The 26,814-nt window shown below is 36.3% G+C and overlaps 1 protein-coding gene across 1 annotated transcript; it reads left to right on the top strand.

The window, feature by feature from the left end:
- Positions 1–5,767: 5,767 nt before the first annotated feature.
- On the top strand, positions 5,768–25,193 carry LOC143539606 (short-chain dehydrogenase TIC 32, chloroplastic-like). Its single transcript, XM_077032877.1, has 9 exons — positions 5,768–5,916; positions 22,810–22,943; positions 23,545–23,776; positions 23,879–23,958; positions 24,330–24,480; positions 24,563–24,664; positions 24,732–24,817; positions 24,899–24,945; positions 25,035–25,193. Exons 1-9 carry the CDS (start codon positions 5,768–5,770, stop codon positions 25,191–25,193), a joined length of 1,140 nt encoding a protein of 379 aa, XP_076888992.1.
- Positions 25,194–26,814: the final 1,621 nt, after the last annotated feature.

Here is a 26,814-nt window from a genome sequence, read left to right as displayed (position 1 = left end):
TGGACCCAATATGATAAATTCATAGCTAACAAGTCCACACGACGCTACACGAGTCAGATGGGTCAGTAACTCGCAAGCACAACGCACCAACTAATCCATAAACGCGAATACGCGTTGTACCAACCCGTTTGAGTAACCGACAACCAATTCAGCCCCAATACTTATAAAAATCATTTTACAACAGCTTATACATTAAACCGAAGCTATCCGAACTGAATTGGTCATCACTTACTTCATCCCTCACGTTAAACGCAACAAAACACTATTCTAGACAACCGAAAACTAGTTTTCAATCTACAACTAGTTGACCAAACAAACGAACACCAATGGACACGATTATAAAGTATGTTATACTAGACGTACCTACGAAGATTTTGGTGCAAAAACCCCAACCAAAACAATCCCGAAATTGCTCAATTTGACAGCCACCCGGTAAGCCTAAAAACAACCGTTTTTTGACGAATAAACGAGCCATATGGATGAATTAAGGTGAAAAAGAGTTAAAACAATATAGTACCAACCTGGAACGAGTCTTGGGAGGATGGAGAAGGGCTGGTTTGCATGCAAAAAGAGAAGGGGGGGGGGGGTCTAGGGGGGCACCGATCGGAATTTAGGGTATGGGTTAGGGTTTTAATTTTTTTTTTATAAAATAATAACAATATAACATTCTAGCCCCTCAACTTTACTAATGGTTGAACTTTCATGAAAAGTTAAGTATGATAGGTTTACTAGGGTGGCAAGGAGCTCCCGGGAGAATGACGGGTCAAGCCCGAAAGGTGTACACAACACTACAAGGTTAAACCTTTTATCGGAAATTAACGGACGTTACATTTTCGGGTAAGTTGTAAACATAGAAATCATTCATATATATTCCATAGTCAATAACCTTCAATTAATTTCGGTGGTGTTGACTGGTCAAATCGTTTAAAACTCGTTAAAGGATAAAATAGTCAACTAGTTTGACTTAACGTTTTCTCATACATCTGATCGGATTCAACGTTCGGTCCAGAAGACTTTTATTCTTGAAATGAAATTTTAAGGCTACTGACCAAAACCTGACTTCCGAATCGCTGTTCGAATTCTGGTCAGCACCAGCTCGTTTAAATCTTAAAACAAACATAACTTGAGTTCTAAACGTCTGTTTTGATTGATTCCAGCAGCAACGAGTTCGTTTTTATACATATTATCATATCCTAATATCTCATATTCTGAAGCGTATATATCATTTGACGTGTAGTGGACGACTCGCTTATTCGTTAGCTCACTTATTCATATTTATATTCGTTCGTCATTAATCTAAGGTGAGTTTGATCATTCCCCTTTTTTTACACTGTTTTTAAACGTTTTGGGGACATATGCCTACTTATTAATATTTTCTATCATATATATATCTCAAACAATCGCAAACATAATCATTGTGTGTTATATCAAGTGAATGCTATTTGCAAATTGCTACTTGTTTAAGTGTGTTTGTATTCTATAAAGTCTTGGAATCTCATTAGTATGATCATACGACCGTCTTAGTAACCGGAGCCCAATTCGCTTGGCAAAGGTAAAACGACAATTTTAGTCATTGTAATCAATGCCTGATTCGCTTGGCAACGATTCATTGGCACACTAGCACGATTTGGTTATATACATGTTTTGCTATGATTTGATTGATTACTATCACATGGTTAGTTTGCGCATTTATCACTTATCAGATATCAATTATCTATCATATATATATTATTTGTTGTGTCAAAATTGGTGATCATCTCACTCAACATGTGTTATTGACAAACTCCATTTTCTACGCAAACGCAGGTTGCTTGTATTGAAGTTGAAGTATGGACATTTTGAAAGACCTTAGGTTTTAATGAAGACAAACATGGATTTAAACTTATCATATTTATTTACTTAAATAGTTTTGCTGTATTTTGGATATTATGTGTATATTTGAAATAAAGTAAATAATTAGATATTGTCACTTTTATATTACGATAGTATCTTCGAGCTGTGACCAATCGGATCACGCCCCGACATTTTCGCCTTAGGTTAGGGTGTGACAATAGAGGGCACCGGGCCCTAATAATAACCGAGGTATGTAGGGCACTGGACCCTTATAATATCCAAGGTAAGTAGGGACTGGACTCTAAGGAGATCCAAGGTATGTAGGACACCGGATCCTTATTAATTCCGAGGTATGTGGGGTCTGGACCCTTATACTATCCAAGGTAAGTGAGGACCGGATCTTTATAGTATCCGAGGTATGTGTTCAGTAAGAAGTATGAATGTATGAATGTATGTATGTATGTATGTATGATTGAATGATAGATGAACAGGTAAGTACTAATACGTATCTTCGGACGCGTATTGGTAAGTAAGTGAATGTAATATATGTTAATTAACTAAAATTCACTCAGCGTAGCTGACTTTTAGTATGCACGCAGGCAAGTAGAATGAGGCAAGTTGCTTGATGAGGACACGTGGCAATAAGAGGAAGACCGGTATCGCTTTGAAGAAGACACCCGTGTCATTTTATGTTTTATGGATTTATGTTATGATATTTTAAGACAAGATGGTTATATTATGAATGAATGACTTTTAATTCCGCGAAATGTTTTAATTAACTATGATTTTACGAATTATGTGAATGAGTAAATCCAACCCGCGTGAAAGTAGGGCACCTGGGTCGGGGGCCTTACAGTTTGGTATCAGAGCATAAGTTCGAGAGAATAAGCATCCTACATGTTTAGACTCGAATAGAGAATGGGACGAAAAGAAGAAAAGAAAGAAGATGCCAGTTAGAGAATGCCATGTATCACTCAAGCAAGCCTAATACTTGAATTCCTCACGTATAACGTAGGGATAAGTAAGAGGTTTATATGAATTGTTTAAGATAGAATTGCTTGCTTATGTTTGAAATGATTGACTGTTCAACTGCATTAAGTAGAACTGAGCACAAGTAGACTCACGAAAGGAAGTGTATAGGACACGGAAGGTAGCGTGGGCAGCTAATCCTAGCTGGCCATTGTTATTACTTACAGCCTTACTATCCTTGTACTAAATAGTTCCTCACGTGACGATGTTTGTGTTTTTCCTTTAGAATTCAAATGGCTGGTACTAAGACTACTGGACAATGGGGACGCAAGGGACGTGTGGTAGGCCACGTGTTAACCAAGTACCCTCTGAGGAACCCGTTAATGAGCGTAGTGAAGAACGAGGCATGACTGTGAGAGAAGAAGAGCATCAGCTCGATCTTGCCATTCAAGCTGCGATTACTCAAGCTGTTGCTACTGCAGTGAAGAATCTTCAACCAGACAAGTCTACTGAAAGCCGTGCTAATACTGTTGATGAGGTTGGGGAGGGTAGTGAAAAGGATACTGAGACTGAGGCTGAGGCATCGAGTGAAGATCGTTCCGTGAAGGTTAATGGTGGTAAGCGAGGTCGAGGCGGTTGCAACTACAGAACCTTCAAAGGTTGTGACCCGCCTAAGCTGACCGGTACTGGTGACGCAATTGCTACCCTGCAGTGGATAACCACCATGGATAAGGTTATCCGCATTAGCGAGTGCCGTCCCAACCAAGCTGTGGGTTTTGCTACCCAATCATTTGCTGATGAAGCTATGTTCTGGTGGGAAACTGTTGAACAGAGAAAGACTGCTGCTGAAATTAAGGCTATGAGGTGGGATGATCTGAGAGAGATGATAATGAGGAAGTTCTGTGCTGAAACTGAGGTCGAGAAAGAAGAGATGAAGTTTCTGAACTTGAAGGCGGGGAAGATGACACACCGCGAGTACACTACTGAGTTTAACCGTATGTCCAGGCTTGTGCCCGAATTGGTGGATACTGAGGCTAAGAGAACAAAGTGTTATATCAGAGAACTTCCACAGCATGTCCGCACACTGGTCAAGGCAAATAGACCTGCTACTTTTGATTCAGCAGTCGAACTGGCGGAAATGGTTTATGATGACTTGGCGGTGGACGACGTTGTGGTGGAAGTGAAGAAGTATAAGAAGTGCGATAATCATGGAAAGAGGCACGGTGCTCAGTTGTGGAATCCTAAGGATAAGAAGCAGAAGGTGTGGGAAAGGAAATCGTGTAAGACTTGTAGGAAAATTCATGGTGGTGAATATAAGTGGGGTGCTGGTACCGATGTGTGCCATAAGTGTGGGAAGCCTCATGGAGGAGAGCGCAGACTTAGGTCAAAAGTCTGTTTTAAGTGCGGGAAGGTGGGGCATTATGTTCATGAATGTAACACAAAACCCACTTGTTACAAATGCGGGAAGACAGGTCATATGGCTCGAGAATGCACTGAGGGTGAAGCTGGAGGAAGTGGGAAGAAAGATGCTGAGAAGAATAGGCTGAGGACCAGGGCTTAGATGATGATCCAGGAGCAAGCTAAACATGTTCCCGATGTTGTGACAGGTACATTTCTCGTAAACGGTATTTCTGCTTCTGTTTTGTTCGACTCAGGTGCTAATAGAAGTTTCGTAGATGTAGCGTTTTGTAAGTTAGCTAAAATGACATGTTGTCGAGTGCCTGAAACGATTATGGTAGAAACGGCTAGTGATACCTCTGTTAGAATAATGAGAATGGTTAAGGACGGTAAGATAGAACTAGAGGGACGTGAGTTCCCTGTTACCCTTTATGTAATGACCTTAGGAAGGTTCGATGTGGTTTTGGGAATGGATTGGCTGTCCGAGTTTGAGGCTCAGATAGTGTGTAAGAGTAGGTTAATAAGGTTAAAGTCCTTGGATGGTGGTACAGTGACGGTTCATGGTGATAAGGAAAGTAAAGGGTTTAACGTCATTTCGATGATAAAAGCCGATAAGATGTTAAGGCGAGGGTGCGGTGCCTACCTAGTGTATGTTGTCGACGCTACGGCGGAGGCAAAGGAAGTGAAAGATGTTCCTATAGTGTGCGACTATCCCGAAGTGTTCCCTGAGGACCTTCCGGGGTTGTCACTGGAACGAGAGGTAGAATTTCAGATTGAGTTAGTATCAGGAGCACAGCCCGTCGCGAAAGCACCATACCGACTGGCGCCGTCCGAGATGAAAGAATTGATGTCCCAACTGCAAGAACTCCTCGATACAGGTTCCATACGACCGAGTGTTTCCCCGTGGGGCGCGCCGGTGTTGTTCGTGAAGAATAAAGACGGAAGTATGAGAATGTATATTGATTACCGTGAGCTGAATAAGCTTACAGTGAAGAATAGATACCCGTTGCCACGGATTGATGACTTGTTCGATCAGTTATAAGGTGCTAGCTGGTTCTCACGGAAAGACTTTCGATCGGGCTATCATCAGTTGAAAGTGAAAGAGGCTGACATTCCTAAAACAGCGTTTCAGATGCGGTATGGACACTACGAGTTCCTCGTGATGTCGTTCGGCCTAACAAATGCTCCTGCGGCATTCATGGACATAATGAACAGGGTATGTCGGCTAATGTTAGACAAGTCGGTTATCGTTTTCATCGAAGATATACTGATTTATTCAAAAAGCGAGTCTAACCATGCTAAGCATCTGAGAGAAGTATTGGAAATCTTGAAAGAGGAGAAACTGTACGCAAAGTTCTCGAAATGCCCGTTCTGGTTGCGTGAAGTGCAGTTTCTAGGTCACATAATCACTCCTGAAGGGATTACTGTGGACCCAGCTAAGATTGAGGCAATAAAGAATTGGAAGACGCCGCAAAATCCGACTAAGATACGCAGTTTCTTAGGGTTGGCCGGTTATTATCGGAGATTCATTCAAGGTTTCTCCACGATAGTCGCACCATTGACCAGTATGGCCCGAAAAACTGTGGTGTTCAATTGGGGTAGATTCCAGGAAGAGGCGTTTGAAGAATTAAAGAAGAAGCTCACGCAAGCTCCGATTCTTGCTTTACCCGATGGTAACGAGGATTTAGTAGTTTATGCTGACGCTTCATATCAAGGGTTAGGTTGCGTGTTGATGCAATGAGGAAAGGTCATAGCTTATGCGTCCAGACAACTGAAGGTTCACGAATGTACATACCCGATGCATGACTTAGAGTTAGCAGTTGTAGTACATGCTCTTAAGATCTGGAGACACTACTTGTATTGTACTAAGTGTACTATCTATACGGATCACAAGAGTTTGAAATACTTCTTTGAGCAGAAAGAATTGAATATGAGACAGAGAAGGTGGCTAGAGTTGATCAAAGACTATGACTGTGAAATCAAGTATTACCCGGGAAGGGCTAATGTAGTTGCTGACGCCTTAAGCCAGAAGAATGAGGAAGTGATAGCGACTGTGAAGTCTTACAAGCTGATTGTCAACACGGATCTCTTTACAGAAATCAGCAAGGCTCAGACATAAGTGCTGGCAGACGAAGGGTTAATGAAGAAAGAGAGGATTTATGGGCAACAGACTGAGCTATTGATAATACGCAAGGCGTAAAGATCAGATTCGATCGAATGTGGATTCCGTGCGATGGGAATCTCAGAAGTCGAATCCTAGAAGAGGCTCATAAATCTCGATATTCAATTCATCCAGGTTCTAACAAGATGTATCAAGACTTGAAGAAAGACTATTGGTGGCCAGGTATGAAGAATGAAGTAGTGGATTATGTCAGCAAGTGCTTGACTTGCTTACAAGTTAAAGCAGAACACCAGAAACTGTATGGGAAGCTACAGCCTCTAGAAATACCTGAGTGGAAATGGGAACACATCACTATGGATTTCATAACCAAGCTACCGCATACAACTAAGAATCATGATACCAACTGGGTGATTGTGGACCGTTTGACTAAGAGTGCTCACTTTTTGCCTATACGAGAGGCCATCTCGTTGGAAACGTTAGCAAATGTGTTTATTAAAGAAGTAGTGACGAAGCATGGAGTGCCGTTGTCGATCGTATCAGACAGAGATACCCATTTTACTTCCCCATTTTGGAAGAGATTTCATGAAGCAATGGGAACTAGATTGAACATCAGCACGGCGTATCATCCTCAAATAGATGGACAGTCTGAGCAGACTATCCAAACCCTTGAGGATATGCTACGTGCATGTGTGTTAGATTTTGGAGGAAGCTGGGATGATTATCTTCATTTAGCAGAGTTCTCCTATAATAACAACTATCATTCGAGTATTGGTATGCCTCCATTCGAGATGTTATATGGTAGACGTTGTAGAACTCTCGTCTGTTGGGGAGAGATTGGTCAGAAAGAGATTGGTAGTCTGGAAGTGGTGCAAGAAACCTCCTCGAGGTTTGATCAAATAAAAGCAAGGATGAAAGCTGCTCAAGATCGTCAAAAGTCTTGTGATGATAAATGACGACGACCGATTGAGTTTAACGCTGGCGACAACGTGATGCTTAAAGTCTCGCGCGTGGAAGGTATCATCTGTTTTAGAAAGAGAGTAAAGTTGATTCCAAGGTACATTGAACCGTTTAAGATCATTGCTCGTGTTGGAGAAATAGCGTATAAGCTCGATCTACCTACAGAACTGGAAGGAATTCACTCTACCTTTCACGTTTCTCACCTAAGTAAGTGTCTTGCAGACGACACTTCGCACGTGCCATTAATGGACATAGAGGTAGATGAGCGATTGAATTACATCGAGCAACCAATAAAGATTGTTGACCGTAAGGATAAGCAACTTCGACGAAAGGTTATCCCCTTAGTTAAGGTAATTTGGAAACATCGTAAGGGATCCGATGCGACATGGGAACCAGAGGAGGAGATGCGTAAGTTTTACCCGCAATTGTTTATGTAATAGGTAGATTTTGGGGACGAAACTCTTTAAGGGGGAGAGACTTGTAAGGTCCGACTTTTTAGAAATAATAAATGAAGTAACATTTAAATAAACTTTGTTATTTACTTCTCATAGAATAAATAAATTAATAAAAATGAGAGATAGCATGCTTAAATGGTTATGGACTTAACCATAAAACATGGACTTAGTAAATTAATGGGCCTAAGGTCTATGAGCTAAGGGAATAAGTACCCCTTAAACCTTTCCTAAAACCCTAGATCTCATAATTTCATACCTTTCCATTTTTACCAACACACACTCTCCCTACCTTGAAACCCGAGAACAAGATCCTAGTTGTTTTAGTGATTCTTGTATCCAAACGACAAGAAGAATCAAGATCTAGCTCGTGTCAAGACTAAACCCAAAACCGGATTTCGCTTAGAGGTACGTTGGTAGTATAAAGGTGGTTCATTTGTTGTCGGTTCTCCATGAAAAGTGGTAGAACCATAGATCGGGGCCTAAGGGTTCATAAAAATATAAACTTGACGTAAAAATTGAAGTTTGAGGGTCGGATTCGTTTAACTCGTTAGTTAAGTTCGGCTCGTTCATGACTTGTAGATCTAACGCGAGTTTGGCTCTTTGTAAGCCTAGAATAAAAATATTTGAAGCTTGAATCTAACCAAGTCTATATTTTAGTTGTTAATATTAATAGAAATAAATTAATAAAAGTATTAATAATAATAATAATATAATAAAAATAATAACAAAATTGTCACACCCTCAAAATCCACTAACGGAGTTTTACCGTCAGAGGGTGTGAACTAGCAGGATCGGAATCATTAGTTATAATCAAACCATAAAACAAAGTTTCAAAACCATGAAAACATTTACGAGTAGTTAAATGCGGAAGCGTAAAACCATAGTAGACAATGTTACGTCACGCAGGATGACTTAAAACCCAATGATAATAGTTTAAAATAAATTTTTCATAATTAGAATGTTTCAAGCAATGCATCTTCCTAAACCGCGCGCCCGCCTCGGCTACCTGAGAATAACATACTAAAAGTGTCAACACAAGGTTGGTGAGTTCACAAGTTATATAAAAATAAAGCGTTTAGCTTTTGCGTTCAGCGTTTTGCGTTACAGCGTTTTGCGTTACCAGATAGTGTTATGTCAATTATATATCTATAGGTAGCTAGCCTATAAAACAAATATCACTAAGTGTTCGACACCGAAGCTGACTGTTTATCATTTGCCTTGCCACCAGGTCATCCAGACCATGGTATGTGTTTAGCCAAGATTACACCCACTCGACCTCCAGTCGAGTTTAGCGTTGGGTGGGGTTTGTCAAACCCAGTAGTACTACTCAACAATGACTCGCTATTATCCAATATTAAACGGTTCGATGTGAATGAAGGACTTTAGTTAACGCGTTTGCCACTTAGTCTTTACAAGTGATATATAATCTATATTAACAAAATCTTAAATGCGTTTTCGGAGTATGTTATCTCCCCCAAGTGAAAAGCGTTTAAAAAAGTTTAAAAAGGGGAAAGTAAAACTCACTGTTTGCGAAGAAATTCCCAAATTAAATCACCAAGATGCGCGTCACAGAAAAACTCTCTCTAGCGTTCTAAAACAACAAAGAGATTTTTCTAAGTGTCGGAATATTATCGAGTCTCTAGACCCGGCACATAATACCTATGCACATAACATGTTTCGTGTTTCGTTTGTGAATCGTGTGTGACTTTAACAAATGTATTTGTGATACGTTACATGTGTAAGCAATTATTTACGTGTCATGTATTCATAAAGTACATCACTAGAAATTACTCCCCGTAAGGGCAATTTGGTCAACACATAACAATTAACTAGCCATTATTCCCCATGAGGGCAATTTGGTCAAATCATAACAATTATATAGCAAGTATCATGTTTCATGCATTTTCACAAAACTCAGCTGCTAGTTTCACCGAGACAGAAATTCTACTTGAAAGATTGTACTATTCCACCGATCATAGCATCTCAATTAATTCATCAAAAATCATCACAAAAGCATACATGTATTAGGTTTCCAGAACATGTTTTATTTTATTTTTATTTCACATAGGTTTCTCACAATCATCAAATCATTACAGCAAACTCATAACAGTCAAATTCATGCGCAACAGAATGTTATTTGCAATTCCCGTTAAACGAAAAATCCAATAAATGCAAGACCACTTGGGTTAGGTTCCTAACTCAATAGGTCAACTTCCAGAAGTGGAACAAACCCAATTGGTCTCATAGTTCATGAGATATAACATTTACAAAACAACCTAACAGCAGGTCTAACAACTCAGCTTTGCACAACGTTTTTGTAAAATCATAAAAGTTAACTTTTCGGCGTCCAAAAATTGCAAATTTACATTCTTTAGAAACTAGACTCAACCTAGTTTACTGTAGTATCAATAATCTCAACCAATTTTCACATTTACACTTCTTTACAGTCAATTAAACATCAATAACACAATCTGTCCAGAAACTGTTTGCATCCAAACTCAACATATTAACTATCTATGGACCATCATGCATTCATATAACACTCTAGACTCCATAATCACTATCCATGCACATCAATTACACATTACATACATGATTAGGGTTTTTGTTTGAACTCAAATCAAAGACACAACAATTAACATGTAACAATATTCATTCTAGTTATCAAATCATTATCAAATCAACAACAGTTATATTAGTTACATACACACATGAAATCGGCCATCTAGGGTTTTCAATTAACCCATTAAACATCAAAATCAAGTATAAAGGATGCATAGGATAGTCGTTTATACCTTCCTAGCACCTTAATCTTCGATCAAAAGTTGAAATTGATGGTTGTATGTGTGTGTATAGGTGACGGCAGCCAAGGAGCCAAGGGGAAAGGCCGATCGGGATTTAGGGAGAAGAGAAAATAATAGTTAGGGTTTATTATTATTAGTATTTATAATAATACTATGTTACACTTTGGCCCCTCCACTTCTAAGTATTACTTAACTAGCTTAAACTAACTTGTTTACATCTTGAGTTAACGTTTATAACCATGTTATCACATAACACATAAGTCTAACACATAATTATCACATAATTACTGTTTTGACGTTTTTCGTTTATTCACCAATCGTTTGCGTCAACTCGTTTGCGTTTCGGTGCAATTCCCGAAAGACTACACATGTAGTAAGTGTTAAGCGTCATTTAAACCCTAGTTTAAATGTAATGAGGTGTGCGTTATAGATTCAATGATCTTAAGTTTGAATTGACGGAGTTGAGTTAATGGAGTTAACCTGAAATTGACGATTGTCACATCATTCCCTTGTTAAAGAATTTTGGTCCCGAAAATTTGAGTCAAGTCGTGATGAAAAGTAAGAAAAATTTTCAGTTTGTCATAAAAATGAAAGTTAGTCTAACAATAATAAGATAATATGAATAACACACTTAGTGGAATGGTGGAGTGGTTAAGACATGGGGTTGTGGGCGGAGAGACCCGGGTTCGAATTCCGGCTCTAGCGCGAATTCTTTTTATGCGAAGAAGGCCATGCGAAGCGAAGTGGGCTCATGCGAAGCGAAGTGGGCTTATGCGAATCGAAGTGGGCCTATGCGATGCGAAGGGAATTAGCCCAGATACTACTATAGTTCTGTTGGGCCTGATCTCGCCAAGCCCAAAAGCTAAATAAGCCTATTCTCTATCTAATCCATGATGAACCATCAACACAAACCAACCAACCTCGTCACCTCCGTATAACTCAATATATATATATATATATATATTAAAATACATGATATAGTAAAGAAAAGAAATATATAATATTAAATTAAGAGGAAGGTACCTATATATATGAATATAATAATTGGAGAGTGTAAACGAGAAACTAAACAAAGTAATCTCGTTTGATTCATTAGCCCCAAACAAACGAGCCTAGCGTATCAAGTACGCTAGATTAATAAATACACATTTAATTAATTATGTTAGTACATGATTAATTGATGAATATACATGTTAAACAGTTAGCCGTGCACAACTCAAGAAGGGAATTACTATTAACGGGGAGCGTAACAGGATCCAGGCGAGTTCTAGTCCCTTTTATGTGTTATGTTTTCGGGGCTGTGTGCATACTACAATATGTTTAGATTTATACACTTAACTTAAATGGTAAGTGTATATTAGATATATGTTTGCGTATGAATGTGAATGATATGGATTGTTTAAATAGTATGCACGTAATGTTATATTAATTATGATTGAAGGAACTAGAAAGGAAATGTAACGAAGTTAAAATGGTATGGTATGATAGAGGGCACCGGGCCCTAATAATAACCAAGGTATGTAGGGCACTGGACCCTTATAATATCCAAGGTAAGTAGGGACTGGACTCTAAGGAGATCCAAGGTATGTAGGACACCGGATCCTTATTAATTCCGAGGTATGTAGGGTCTGGACCCTTATAATATCCAAGGTAAGTGAGAACCGGATCTTTATAGTATCCGAGGTATGTGTTCAGTAAGAAGTATGAATGTATGAATGTTTGTATGTATGTATGGTTGAATGATGGATGAGCAGGTAAGTACTAATACATATCTTCGGACACGTATTGGTAAGTAAGTGAATGTAATTTATCTTAATTAACTAGAACTCACTCACCGTAGCTGACTTTTAGTATGCACACAGACAAGTAGAATGAGGCAAGTTGCTTGATGAGGACATGTGGCAATAAGAGGAAGACTGGCATCGCTATGAAGAAGACACCCGTGTCATTTTATGTTTTATGTCTTATGTTTTATGTTTTATGTTTTATGGATTTATGTTATGATATTTTAAGACAAGATGGTTATATTATGAATGAATGACTTTTAATTCAGCAAAATGTTTTAATTAACTCTGATTTTACGAATTATTTGAATGAATAAATCCAACCAGCGTGAAAGTAGGGCACCCAGGTCGGGGGCCTTACAATACCAGTACCCAACTCAATCGATCCCTATCCAATTTCAGTACTCAACCCAACCCACATTTAACCTGATTTGACCCGACCGGAACGGACCAAAAAAACTTATACACCGATTTGACCGGACATGAAGGCTGAACCGGACAATTTTTTTTAATTAAGTACCGACTTAAAAAAAATTCCGGCCCCTGTGAATTTTTTTTGTTTTCACCATGAAGTAAAAGAACAACTATATAATTATTTTGTTATTTTCAAACACAAAGAGAAAAATAACTCTTTATTGAATATATGAAAATAAAAGCCCCTTCCGTACACCATTCGTTCTTTGTCCTCCAAAATATTTTCATGATCTCCTGGAAGGCCCGAAGTATAATATCAAACTTTTGTATTTATTCAATCCTGCAAAAATGGAAAGAACTGCTAGCAAAATAATACATTCATATTTAATAGGGCGAACAATTTGGTATCTGTTCAAGACAATAAGACCTATTAATAAAAAAAATACGGTATGTGATTTAATTTTATTTTCTTAAATGATTGAAATTAGAAGGCTAGATTCCATCATTTTCTTAGATTGGTATATGAAGCTTAAAATTGTCTTATAGTCGACATATAAAGTAGTTAAATGAGTTGTATTCTGTTTGATACGTATGTTAAGCACGTTGTTTCCAACTATACAAACATATAGTATATAGTCCTTTTTCTGAAAAGTCGAAGTGTCTTTTGTCATTCTAGCAAACTTAACAGAAAGAGTAAGTGTTAGGACTGACTGCTTAATTAACTCCAAATGAGATTTCATGCATGAAAATACTTGCCTTAAATATGGTAATCTTCCCTCAATGATGGTTAGGAGGAGGTGGTGAATTGTAGGTGTAATGTGGGGTTCGGTGGTGGTGACTTGTAAACAGTTGGAGGCGGTGGTGGTTTGTAAACCGGTGAGGGTGGTGATTTGTAAACTGAGGGAGGTGTTGACTTGTAAACTGGTGGAGGTGGCGGTCCAACATAATAATGCCTAAAAAATTGTATTGGTGGAGACGGTGACTTGTAAACCGGTGGTCGTGATGACTTGTAAACTGGTGGAGGTGGTGGTCCAACGTAATATAATATGGAAAAAATGGTGTTGGTGACTTGTAAACTGGTGAAGGTGACGGTGGTGGTCCAACATAATGATACGGGAAAAATGGTGTTCGTGGATGCGGCGACTTGTAAACCGGTGGTGGCGATGAATAAAGGGGGGCAGCGGAAGTCAATGACGAGAAGCTTAAAGAAATAATAACCACCGGAAGAGTGAACAACAGAGTGGTCATTGAAGATATCATAATCTTGGTTCCCATTTCTACTAATAAAAGTACGTACTGGGATCCGAGTTGTGTTTTAGAGGTTGCATATCGTCCTTTATATAACCAGAAAAATAATATATTCTTTTATTGTATTTAATTCAATGAAAGTAAGTGAATTAATTATTTGTTGAAAATTGTACAATAGTATAAGCTATATAACTGAAACTGAAGACTATCATCAATGTATCCCAAGATTTCGTGTTACCATTCCGGACTAGTTCAACGTTTGAATGCCATATAGTTGTTTGGTCAAAAAGAGTTTAAATTTAAAAAGAAATCATTTCTAATGAAAATTGCAATTTCTATTAATTAGTTTTAGATTTATACAATGTTTTTAAAAACGGACCGGCACTTGAACCGAATGTCTTATACTATTATTATTTAGTGAATTGTCTGGTTCATTTCATCTAGAAATGTATAATATCATGTAGAAGACCAATTTGGGCGAGAATGATTACATGTTTGTATTGTATCGGCTCACTTTTGGTCTATTGTTAGCTAAGATGCAACACGTTTAGTTCATAACACTAATCTCATCCCTACCGATCCCTCAGCATATCAGCTCAGGGCCGGCCCAGGCCAAGTACGGGGTGGGCTACCGGCTCATTTTCACGGGCCATAAATTTTATAAATATACAAATTGTTATTATTTTCTTTTCCTGTTTGGAGCCCATTTATGACGAACTGGAAAATTTGAAGGCATCTCTGTATCATGTTATTGAGCCCAAGAAGCACAAATAGAAGAAAAACTTTAGTTATTCCTTAAGGGCCAATATCGCCGAATTATTCAAGAAATGAAACCCATGAACCATTTACATATAAATTTACATGTAACTAAAGTGAATTATTTTAAGTATCAAAGGTCTGAAATCATGTAAACATCTTTTTAAATTGGGACAGTTGCATCTCTCTGTCCACCCCCCCCCCCCCCCCGCACACACACACACACTTGTTAAATGCATATTTACCCAAGTCATACTTTTAATTATACACACTTGTTAAATGCATATTTACCCAAGTCATATTTTTAATTGTATATTTACCCAACCTTAATTATAATAATTGTATTGACCATATTACCCTTTATCATTATCATTACTATTCTAATATATTTGTCATGAAGGCCTAAAGGGCCTGTCATATTGTTCATTCTAGGCTAATAGTATTATAATATATTTTACTTTTTTTAATTTTTTTTTTCACCCGATTGATAATGGTTGCACCAATTGATTGATTCAAGATGGAAGATGATAGCGTATATGTTATGGAAAATCAGAGACTTAATGTGCAAAATGGAGCTGAGGTGGTAGCAATTTAATATCTTAACAGTAGTATTTTCATATCATTAGTTAAAAACAGTATGCAATCTTCGAGATATAGCATTTTTAATTTCTTAATAGTGTCTTTAAGTTAATTAATATGAGGGGGCTATTCAAAATATGAATCATTTATAAACTCTGACTCATTTCTTAATATATATTTTAATGTTGTATGTAGAACTTGGGTGAATACGACGTATGTAGAAGTGGTGAAAATCGAGCTGAAGTGAAACATGCAGGAAAGCGTTGGGAGGTCATACTCTATGAGCGAAAAATGCACTTTTCGGGTTTGGCAAGTTAAAGGTATTCCATGTGTGCACAAAGCCGCTTTTATAGCTTTCACAAGGTATGCAAAGTGGGATAAATTTGTTGATTCTTACTTTACTATAGAGAAAGTAAAATTGACTTATGCTCTAGAAGTTGCTCTTATGCCTACAAAGGATCAATGATACCGAGGAGAAGATACATGCACCTATTATCAAACGCCCTCCTGGAAGACCAAGAAAGAATTGAATCAAATCAAATAAAATGACGAGCCAAAAAAAAGACGTCAATGTGGGCGGCGTGGTGAGTATGGACACCAAGGAAAAACATGCAAAAATGCGGCATCTCAAGATCAATCATCAACAAGTAAATGAGGACGAGGAAAGAGTAAAAAACCCCTTAAAGTTACTAGTCAAAACTTTGACATTTGCTTTTGATATTTGGATATTGTTATGTCGATGTTGGATCATTGTTTTTTAGAATAATTTTTTTGTACCGTCATGGATTAAAATTTTGGCATTTATTTATTTCATTTTGATGATTGTCATTTGTGAGCGTATTTTTATGATTCTAGTTATTTTAAAAGCCCATGATAGACGAAAAACTAATTAGTAAGTTGTAAAAAAATATCTAGCTAAAAAATTAAGATACGAGTAAAAACCCATAAAAAACTGGTTAAATTGGTAAATATACAATTAAATTTTTGGGTTGTGTAAATATGCATTTAACAATTAGGAGGGGGACATTTAAGGGCAAAATATGGTCACTATATAAACTATTGTTAATAAAATAAATCAAAAAGAGTATATATGCAATTTTAAAGTTAAGGTTGCGTAAATGTGCAATTAAAATTATGGGTTAGGTAAATATGCATTTAACATGTTAAGGAGAGAGAAATATGCAATTGTCCCTTTTAAATTTACGAGTATTATCAGATAAAATACAAATAAGCTGAAATATTATCACATGAGATGCAAATTAACTAAAGCATGGCATGACTTGATCATTAGATAAAAGAATAACTATGATTTTAAACAAGAGTATATACTTGAGAAATTGCTTAAACTTGGTTCGATAAACGTATAAATAGTATTACCCAGTTGTAGTAGCCAAAACTATGAACAAGACAATTTAAATGAAACAATAAACATGAAATTAATCTCCCTTTGTTTTTTATATATAATGATGTGATACCCCATTTTCATCTTCCGCACGTTATGATTAAAATGCTCTTGATTTAGCTTACTTTAGAATAATTTTAGCTAATAGCTTGAAACTTATTACTAATATGCTTTTTAGAAATTATGTCTCTTAAACAACTAACCGGTAGTTAAAAACATAAAAGAAAAATAGATGAAAGATCCAAAAAGTATCAAGTCAGTGCTCATTTTTACTAGTAGCAAAGGGCATTTAAATTATGAAAGACAGCACTGAATAAACATGAATTGATTGAAATTGTTCTTGGTTTGATAACAACAAAATTTTCAACTCGACATCTTTACTAACAAAAAAGAATGTACTGAAAAAGACTTAATTGCGGAAGCCACTTCGCCACTCCGGTCTATATCAGACTCAGGTTTCGATAGTGAAACCTGTGGGTTATGGGCCCACCACGCTTCCGCTGCGCCACTATGTTTAAGTGATATAGGTTCGTAATGTTTCTAATAACTGAGTAAACGGTACTGAGTCGACTATGGTTATTATACATTAATGGTTTAAAATTTTAACAGAAAATAATTAAATCATACAATTAAATGGAGATTTGACCAAAAGTAAGCCGTCCCCGGTTTCAATTTTGTTAGGTCTGTTTAAGATTAAAACCGACTCGACTTTACTAAAAAATGCTAGATAGCATATTAAATTTGCATGTCCTGAACCATGTTTAAATAGTATGTTACACATAGATTGTGATTTGTATTCCCAATAATCTAGTTGTGTCTCCGAAAACAGATATGATCTTAATCTCGTTGATTGAATTGGTTATTACATTTTTGTTTGTGACAGCAACCTTGATAAATAATCACACTCACCATTAGAACCATATTAAACCTATGCTATTGTTCAACTAGGGCTGTTCACGAGCCGAGCCGAACCAAGCGAAGGCTTGCTCGTTGCTTGGCTCGTTTACAACCGAACCGAACGGCTGAAATTCGAACTGAGCGAAAAATGAAACGAGCCAAAATCGAACCGAGCATTTTTCGATCGAACATCGAGCGATTTCGAGCATTTTTTATTTCTTTTTCACTTTAAAAGTTTCAATAAGAAACAAGTTTGAAGGACGTAAATAATATATTTTGTAAACAAATTAGTAGTTTTAGACAAACGTATAATAAGTTGTAAATTTTTTAAAAAAAAAGTTTGAAGTGAGATATAACGAACATTTAAACAAACTTTTAGTATTTCTGAAAATTTGAATCGAACAAATAAAACTATAAAATTAACAGAATAGAAAAAATTTTAAAAGGGTTTAAAAAATTGCATACTTATATTTTATGTTTTATGTTTATATTTATATATTTGTTCATATATAATTATATATAAAATAAATTAAAAATATTCGAGCCGAACCAAACCGAGCAGACTTTTGCTCGTTGCTTGGCTCGTTTACAAACCGAACCGAGCAGAACGGCTCGTTTACAATCGAGCGAGCATTTTTTGAGCAAATTACAAACGAGCGGCGAGCGAGTTCGAGCGTCGAACGGTTTGGACGACCCTATGTTCAACCCAGAACTTGACTCCTTTTGTGGGCCTCCGGGTTATTTGGGCTTTTCGAACCGGGCTATGTATCATTAATCAAGTGGTTTTGGTTGGGCCAACGCTTTGGATTGTGTTTGAGTTACACGGTTTTAAGTATTTTAAGTTAGGGCAAATGTTTTGACGCTTATAAACGTACGGATTGTGTTTGAGTTCAATGATTTAACACATGTACTAGTGACTATTTGCCCAGAGAGTAAGTAAATGGTTCACTGGTTCGTTTAAGGTCAACCTCAAGCAAAGAAGATTTGCAATGTAATATTGTAATACATTAGCTGGGTGCCCGCGCAATGCAGTGAGAAAACACAATCTTGGTAATCACGTAGTAGATTTATGGACGTTATTGTTCTATATGTAGATTAATAATTCTTATTTTAAACTCAATTTATCATTGAAGTACAAGCCAAATCGGAACCAAATCGTTGATAATGATTTAGTTTGGTTGGTTTCAATTTTCAATAGTCAGGTTTCAGATTACTAATGATTTGACTCATAGTTTAATTCAAAACCATTAAAACCCGACCACGAAACCTATACATAAAATGTTATTTTTATAACTTAAACAAACTATAGCAATACCATACTCAAATTAAAGAGAATAAAACGCTCGTTTTCATGGTGCAATTTTTTTTAAAAAAATATTAAAGTACGAAAAAGTTAAGACCGTTTAAAAATCGTGGGGAAAGTTGGGTTAAAAGTGAAATTAAAAAGAGTAGATAAGTAAAAGATAAAGGTTAAATTTGTAACTATTTTTTAAATTTTCAAAAAGTTTATTAAAATTGAGAGAATAAAGTTGTAACTATCATGGTAAAAACAAAAAAGACACGTGGTATTTGTGTTATAATGACCATGTTACCCCAAGTTGTACAATATGCTTAAACAATTGTAAATCCCTTAAAATCCACCGTCTTTATTTATCCTTCACTTCTATATTATTTATATTATATATAATATATGAGACAAAGGTAAATTAAGACACTTGATTTTAAGAGTTTTACAAATGCTAATGCATAATATACATGTGTAAAAAGGGGTAAACTTGTCTTTTAAACACAATTCACCTAACTTACAAGTTTGCCCCCTCATCTTTAACCATATTCAGTTTTTAATTTTAATCTTAAAATAACTTACCACCACGATTTTTAAACAACCATAATTTTTTCGTATGCTAATATTTTTGTAAAAAAAGTGCACTATAAAATCGAGCATTTTATTATCTTTAATTTGAGTATGATATTGTTATAATTTTTTCAATTTTTAAAAAATTAATAAGTTACGTAGGGGTGCTCGATGCCGGTTTCTGATGGTTTGTAAGTTAAACTTGTGAGCCAAACCATTAGCATCGATTTTTCGTCGTCCAAACCAAAATTGAATCATTGAAAATTGAAATCGAATCGTTACCAACTCTCTTATATATAACCAAATAGGAAAAATGATAATTTTAGCAACATAAATGGTAAAGATTAATGGAGCACCTACGATGCGAAATTATAACAAGAACGAAGATTATAAAAAGTCATACTGGAATTAGGTTAATTTAAAATTGTAATAGTCATGTTTACTTGTATTAAAAAAGACTTTATTTATTTATATCTTAACTATGTTTAATATATGTAACAAAACTTGTCAAATACTAAATAATAAAAAAGATTAAAATACATACAACACTTAAGTTTGGTCTGATTTCATATGCTCGGTTTACAGCATAAGCCGGGAACCAAACCTTTAGCTACGGTTTGAAAATTTTGAAACCAAACAACCGAGTGAAAGTAAAAAAAAACCGACCGTGAAACCAAACTGATGACTTGTTTAAAAGGTTTAAAGGCTTTAAATCGAACAATAAACACTCTTAATTGTTATGTGATTCGCAGGGTTTGCGTTCGGACACCCGCCGCATCGCGCGGACACCCTCCTAGTTTATATTTATAGTATAGATACAGATAGTGATGTAGTTGGTTACTTGGTTTGTGAGTCTATTAGGCAAAATAATTTATAGAAATGCTTATTATTGCTACAAAACTAAAAAATATCACGTTATAAATACAAATATTTTATATAGAAATTTATAGGAGACTAAAAATATCACTTTAAAAGCCATGGTTTTTAAACCATTAACTTCTATGATTTGCTAATTTGCATTAAAATAATGTGGGTAAAACTGAGACCAACATTTTTGAATGATTAAAAAGAATGGCAGTACAATGGCTAAAGCCTAGACATTAAAACTTGGCTCTAGAACATAACATAAGATTATGTTTAGAAATCGTGTTTAGACGCTATTGTAATTCCCCTTTTTTTTAATTATTTATTTACCTTCAAGCACATACACGCTCTACTTCTAAAATCACCATAGTCTAAAACGATTGTGATTTGAACAATGAGGAGTGCGATAAGATCTTGGGGTGTTATTCGGTATCCAGGCGTAAGGTGGTGGTTGCCTTATGAACCAAAAACAAAAGGTAGAGGGTTTAAAAGTTAAAAGAAAATATACTTAGGTAGTGTTTGGTATGCAGGAATGACAGTAGGAAAGGAATAATTTATTATGTGGTAATGAAAAAAGTGGTGTTTGGTTGCTCAATGGAATGGAATCATCCATTACACATGAAATCTCATTCCATCAAAACCATTCCTTCCCACCCCCCTTCTTTTTTTTCATTCCATTCTTCCTTCACCATACTTTCTCAACAACGCTACCACCTAACAACAACCACCACCACTACCATTGGCACCACCACCAACTGCCGACACCACCGCCGCCGCCGCCACCATTGCCACCGCCGCCACCAATTTTGTCGCCGGAGCTACCACCGTCTCCATTGTAGTTTTTTTTTGGGTTAAAAAGTATTTTGAGATATGAGTGTTTTTATTATTTCTATTTTATTTCTACAATTTTTTTACATACCAAACAATAAAAATTAATAATTGATTTCATTCCTATATGTTAACCAAACAAGACAAAGGAATGGTAATGATCCATTTCATTCTCTTGTCAATTCCATTCCTTCTCCCATTCCATTCCCCCTTCATTCCATTACCTCCAACCAAACATACCTTTAGAGAGAGACACCGGAAGCTAAAGTCGATGCAATGGAGTTAGATCTAAGCTCTATGGAATATGTGCGCGATTTTGCAGCAAAATACCGGTCGTTGAGTCTTCCACTACACATTCTAATGTATGAAACCATATGTAACTTGCATAAGATCTTGAAATGGATAGGTTGAGCGGGTTTGTTTTGTTGCAAGTGTTTTGTTGCAAGTAATAATGCAGCACGTTTCAAGCTTTCGAAGGAGAATCGAACTATATTTTGCGACTAATTATTTAGGTGTGTAATAGTTTGTTGCTAGCAAGATGGTAAACTAACCCGAACTTGACGTGCCAACCTGAAACACGTGGGACAGATGTTTGGGTATTCGGCCATGTATGAGATTAGTTTTTTAAAAAATTTCTCAAGTATGTGGCGAAGATGGTGTTAGATGATAATCGCCTTGAAAATAAATACATATACAAGCATAAGCATAAGCATTAGCGTAAGCATATATAAACATAAACATAAGCATATGCTTACATAAGCATAAGCATATACTAGTAGGAACCCGCGTGATGCGACGGGATCCAAAAACACACTAAAATAACAATGTCAGTTTGGTTCAGATTGAATCACAAATCAAACACAAACAAAAATATTACTAACAAACTAACTAACACATAGTTCATCTAAAAGTAAGAACAAAATAGACCCTCAAATTTTTCCACATGCCATGACAAAAGCTTTTGGGTCCACCAGTGCCCACTAAACCGCTTATGACATGTTTAACCAATTATTTTACAACACTCCAACTCAATTGGCATGGCTAAAGATAAAGAGTTAGCCAAGGAATTGTGGGAGTTTAGTCTTGGCTTGACTATCTCAAAGTGAATAAAGTTTGTGATGAAAGACTGGTTGTCTTTTTTGTTACTTCTAGTGTTTGGTTTGTTGATGTGTTTAAAGCCTTGGGTTCACATGGATATTAAATGGTGATAAATAACTTTTTTTCTCCTTTAAATTTGAAAAACTTTTAACTTAATTTTCTTTTTTCCTTTGAAAAGTAATTTAGTTTTCTCTATTTTTTAATTGGCGAGAAGGTTTTTAAAGCGAGAAACACTCATGCAATCTTGCTGACTTGGCGAGATTGCATTAAAATATTATTATTTTTTAAATAAATACAATTTGATAAGAAAGTCACTTTCTCATTGAAACTAACGCGTTGGCATCTTCTATTGGTTAAATAAATTGGTTATATTGATCGGTCTTCGGTCTATTTTTTTTTTATAAAGTTGGTTGGTCAAATGTGTAAATCACTGATTATAAGTTTTTCTCATCAAAATTAATAAGCAAGGAGTATTTTATTATTTATACAATATAAAGAAATATGGTTGCAGGTCTAGTCAGTGTATTTATATTGCATTAATGGCAGCATCCATAGAACCTGTGATTTGAATATCACGTGGATCTTCTGTCGAAAAGCTGCATCGGGGTTTTCATCGTCTTCAACTGCGGAGGAAGTTACTGAAGGAATCCATGCATCCGGCCTAACCGCCATTGTTACCGGTATGATCATGCTAGTTTGATGTTTCTCTTTCTCTTAATTCATTTGTACGCGATTTGTATTTGTAAATGAAATCTCATAAAAAGTCAAGACTGTTTTGTTGGCTACTACTTAATACTTATCTTTCTAATCTAAATCTGTGTTCTTGACTTCAAAATAATCAAGTTGGGAGAAAAGTTAATATAGAAAAGAAAAGGTGAATTAATTAAACACATAAATAATAAATCCATGCAATGGAGGGATGAAGATAAATATCATCTGAAACAGTAAACCATAATATTGTTGTGAGTTTTTGTAAAAATATACAAAAGTGAATGCCTTTGTTATTCTGCTAACCAAAACAAAAGGTTTTTTTTAATTGTATTTTAAATTATTAATAGTCTGAAAGACTGCAATTTAGTTCAAGGCATACTGAGGCTACCACATGTCACCGAGTCATTTACACATTTTGTTTTTATCATCAAATCAAAAATGAAATTAATGACTTCTATTCAATTTATAAATTCCAAATATTTTTATAAAAGATTTATTTGGCTTTTGATTAGCCAAATCCACATCATCATAAGTTGGTACTGAACGCTTAAGGCATGTGTATACACTCAGGAGCTACAAGTGGTATCGGGTCTGAGAGCGCGCGATTCCTTGCATTGCGTGGAGTACATGTTATTATGGCAGTAAGAAGCACAGAAAAAGGTTTGAAAGTTAAAGAGAGTATACTTAAAGAGACACCAGATGCTAAAGTGGATGTAATGGAGTTAGATCTAAGCTCTATGGCATCTGTGCGGGATTTTGTAGCCAAATACTGCTCCTCGGGCCTTCCCCTAAGCATTCTAATGTAAGATACCATATGCAACTTGCATAAGATCTTGAAACGGATTGATTAATGGGCGGGTTGGTTGAATAACGGTTCATAGTTACGGGGTTGTTTTGTTGCAAGTAATAATGCAGGTGTTTTGTCACCGCATTTCACGCTTTCGAAGGAGAATATTGAGCTACATTTTGCAACTAACCATTTAGGTGTGTTTATATTTATTCGCTGTTGTTTCTAGTTCAGAAACTATAATATATGATGTATATCGAAAGCACAAAAAAGTAACGATCACAATTCTCAGACAAAATGGTTTATTATTTAACAAATAAAACATTACTCGTTTTTACAATAAAAATGAAATTCCAATAATTGGGGAAAGTATTTAGTGATGGAATTTGAGTCCGACAGCTGGCCAAACCGCCTACAACGTTAGCTACATATGGGTCACGTAACTCCACTCGTGGCCCGGACTAGTGTTTTGTCTCGTTTTCCCCTATCTAATCTAGTCCAAGTAGGATTTGGCTAACTCTTTGATAATTCCTTTATCATTAATAGCTTCAATGCTTCGACTTTGCAGGCCATTTTCTTTTGACGAATCTGTTGTTGGAGACGATGAAGACAACTTCATATGAACAAAACACAGAAGGACGAATAATCAATGTATCATCCGAAGGACATCGTTTGTCATACAGTGGAACCTTTTCTGATTATATAAACAATGAATCAAGGTTTAGAAAAACTCAAAAGCTATCTCCTTACTAAACAAAGTTTTTTGCAAAATACATGGACTTGCTATTTTATACCATGCAGTTATAATTCTGTATATGCATATGGATTATCGAAACTGGCAAATATACTTCATGCTAACCAGCTAGCAAGGCTTTTGAAGGTGAATTTAATACCTTTTCTGAAGTTTTAACCAGTGTTGGCTTGGCTTGATGTGAGATTTATGTAAAATATACTAACCCATCTTGATTAGGAGGAGGGGGGCTAACATCACTACAAACTCATTGCATCCTGGATTCATCGACACCGAACTTTTTCGTGGCCACAATATTTTCTCGGGTACGGATATGCCCCTACAAATGTTAACTTGAAACTTGTTTTAAAGATCGTGCTTGAGTTGACGTGTTTTTTCTGTCACAGTTATCTGCAACAGAATTTTGAGTTACGTTATAAAAGATGTTTCACAGGTTTGTATTCTAGGTTTCTTTTAGCAACAGGATTTGTCTAATAGTTGTGTACAGTTGTTTGGTTAATTACTTTTGTTGTTCTCTGATAGGGTGCGGCCAGCTACCTAGCTTTACACCCGAAGGTGAAAGGCGTGACGGGTGAGTTTTTTTCAAACGGTAATTTGGCACAGGCGTCATCGAGAGCTAAAGATGAAGAGTTAGCCAAGGAATTGTGGGAGTTAAGTCTTGGCTTGACTAGCGCAAAGTGAATAAAGTTTGTGATGAAAGACTGGTTGTCTTTTTTGTTACTTCTAGTGAATAAAGTTCCAGGACTAACATTATTGTAAATAACATGGTCTAATCGGTTTGGGTCTTGCGGGCCTTGTCCGGTTTATCCCACTCCAATAGGAGCAAATGGGTCTTACCCGACTCGGACCCGGTTAATGGTATTCTTTAGACCCGGGAACTGACCCTATCAAAATATAATCGGGTCTGATCGGCTTGGGTCTTACCTAACTTATGCTCACCCCTACACACGAGTACTAGCCCGATGTAACAACTTATGCTTTAACAATTGTCGACTAGGGCGCACAAAGGCGCCAAGGTGAAGTAACCCTGAGGATTTCTTTTTGTGTCGCATATTCGATTATATGTTTGCATGAATAGGAGTGTTTTTGGGCTCCGAAAACTTGTAATTCAATTAGAATTCAAATTTCAAGGTTCGGATTCGATTTGCAAACATTCAAATTCGATTCGATTTGCTTGTATTCACTCATTTATGTTATAAAAAATAAAAATCTAAGTTAAAGTATTTGGTCGTGTCATACAATATCTAATCTAGTGATGCTTAACCCAATGGCAGATGGCCAAAAGTCACTCAATATTCAATAATGTTCCATAAGATAGAAACTAGTTTTGATCCGATCGAACCCTTAGGTTCAGAACCGGTTTATGACATTCTCCAAACCGCTGAACCAAAACAGACCCAGGCACTCAATATACAACCCGAACCGATTTTGACTTTGTAACCGTTTGTGCACCTCCAGCTCCATTGCTTCACAATATTTTCTTAAATTGCTATGAATACGTGATTGGATGTTACCACTTTGAATGTTTTGGATATTTGTAATATTGAATGGTTTATTTGTTAACAGAATGGTTGAGCATACTTTTTGAAGAGCGATCATTAATCAAGTGTCACATATTTCCTCGACGGAATCACTAAAACTCTCTTCATGACATGAAATGAAGTAAGAAACATATATCGACGTAAATTGTAAATAAACGATTTTACACTGTTAGAATTATATTATTGGACGTTGAGTAACAAACAAACAATTATGGATGAGTAAATGGATACCATACCGGTACCAAGTTTTAAAAAAATCGGCATATGTACCCGATATTTGCAGAGTTTTTTCCTACGGTAGCGGTACCGAACAGGTACTATATCGGTAGCGTGTCGTACTAACACCGAACCAAACATTTTTGGCGTCAGTGCCGGTACCTCTTTAAGAAATTCGAAATCGGAAAATTTATTGGGTTCAGCTAATCCCTACAAGCAATGGAACCAGGTTCACGTTAGCAAGTAAAAATAAGCAAGTAATAATTCTGAAAGGACAGTTTCTATGTTGTTTCCTGTCCACTGCACAAGAAACTTTTGGAAAACACATTTATTTGACTCGATTTTGGGCCACAATAATACATTTTTTTATTATTAGTCTAACAAAAGGTGGTTAAACTGGGATCATATTGATTTTTTGAAAAGTCTATATTGACCGTGATGCAAGAAAAACTTTATTCATCAGTTCCCAACTAAAAATAAAGGGTGTATTTGTAATTTGCATGATGACCCTCTCCACTCATCCTCGATTTCTTTCTATTGTTTGA

Source organism: Bidens hawaiensis, unplaced genomic scaffold, assembly GCF_021521415.1.
Source record: "Bidens hawaiensis isolate Kalapana, Puna unplaced genomic scaffold, B.hawaiensis_p1.1 tig00011951_1, whole genome shotgun sequence".
Taxonomy (NCBI): Eukaryota; Viridiplantae; Streptophyta; class Magnoliopsida; order Asterales; family Asteraceae; genus Bidens; species Bidens hawaiensis.
This window is presented reverse-complemented; position numbering and strand designations above follow the sequence as displayed.

Bases quoted from the DNA above. Each gene is read 5' to 3' on its own strand.
- LOC143539606 (XM_077032877.1), top strand. From the start codon at position 5,768: ATGGCCCGAAAAACTGTGGTGTTCAATTGGGGTAGATTCCAGGAAGAG. The intron at 22,944-23,544 runs GTATGATCATGC...GTATACACTCAG, and splicing joins CCTAACCGCCATTGTTACCG to GAGCTACAAGTGGTATCGGG. The intron at 24,818-24,898 runs GTACGGATATGC...TTTCTGTCACAG, and splicing joins TGGCCACAATATTTTCTCGG to TTATCTGCAACAGAATTTTG.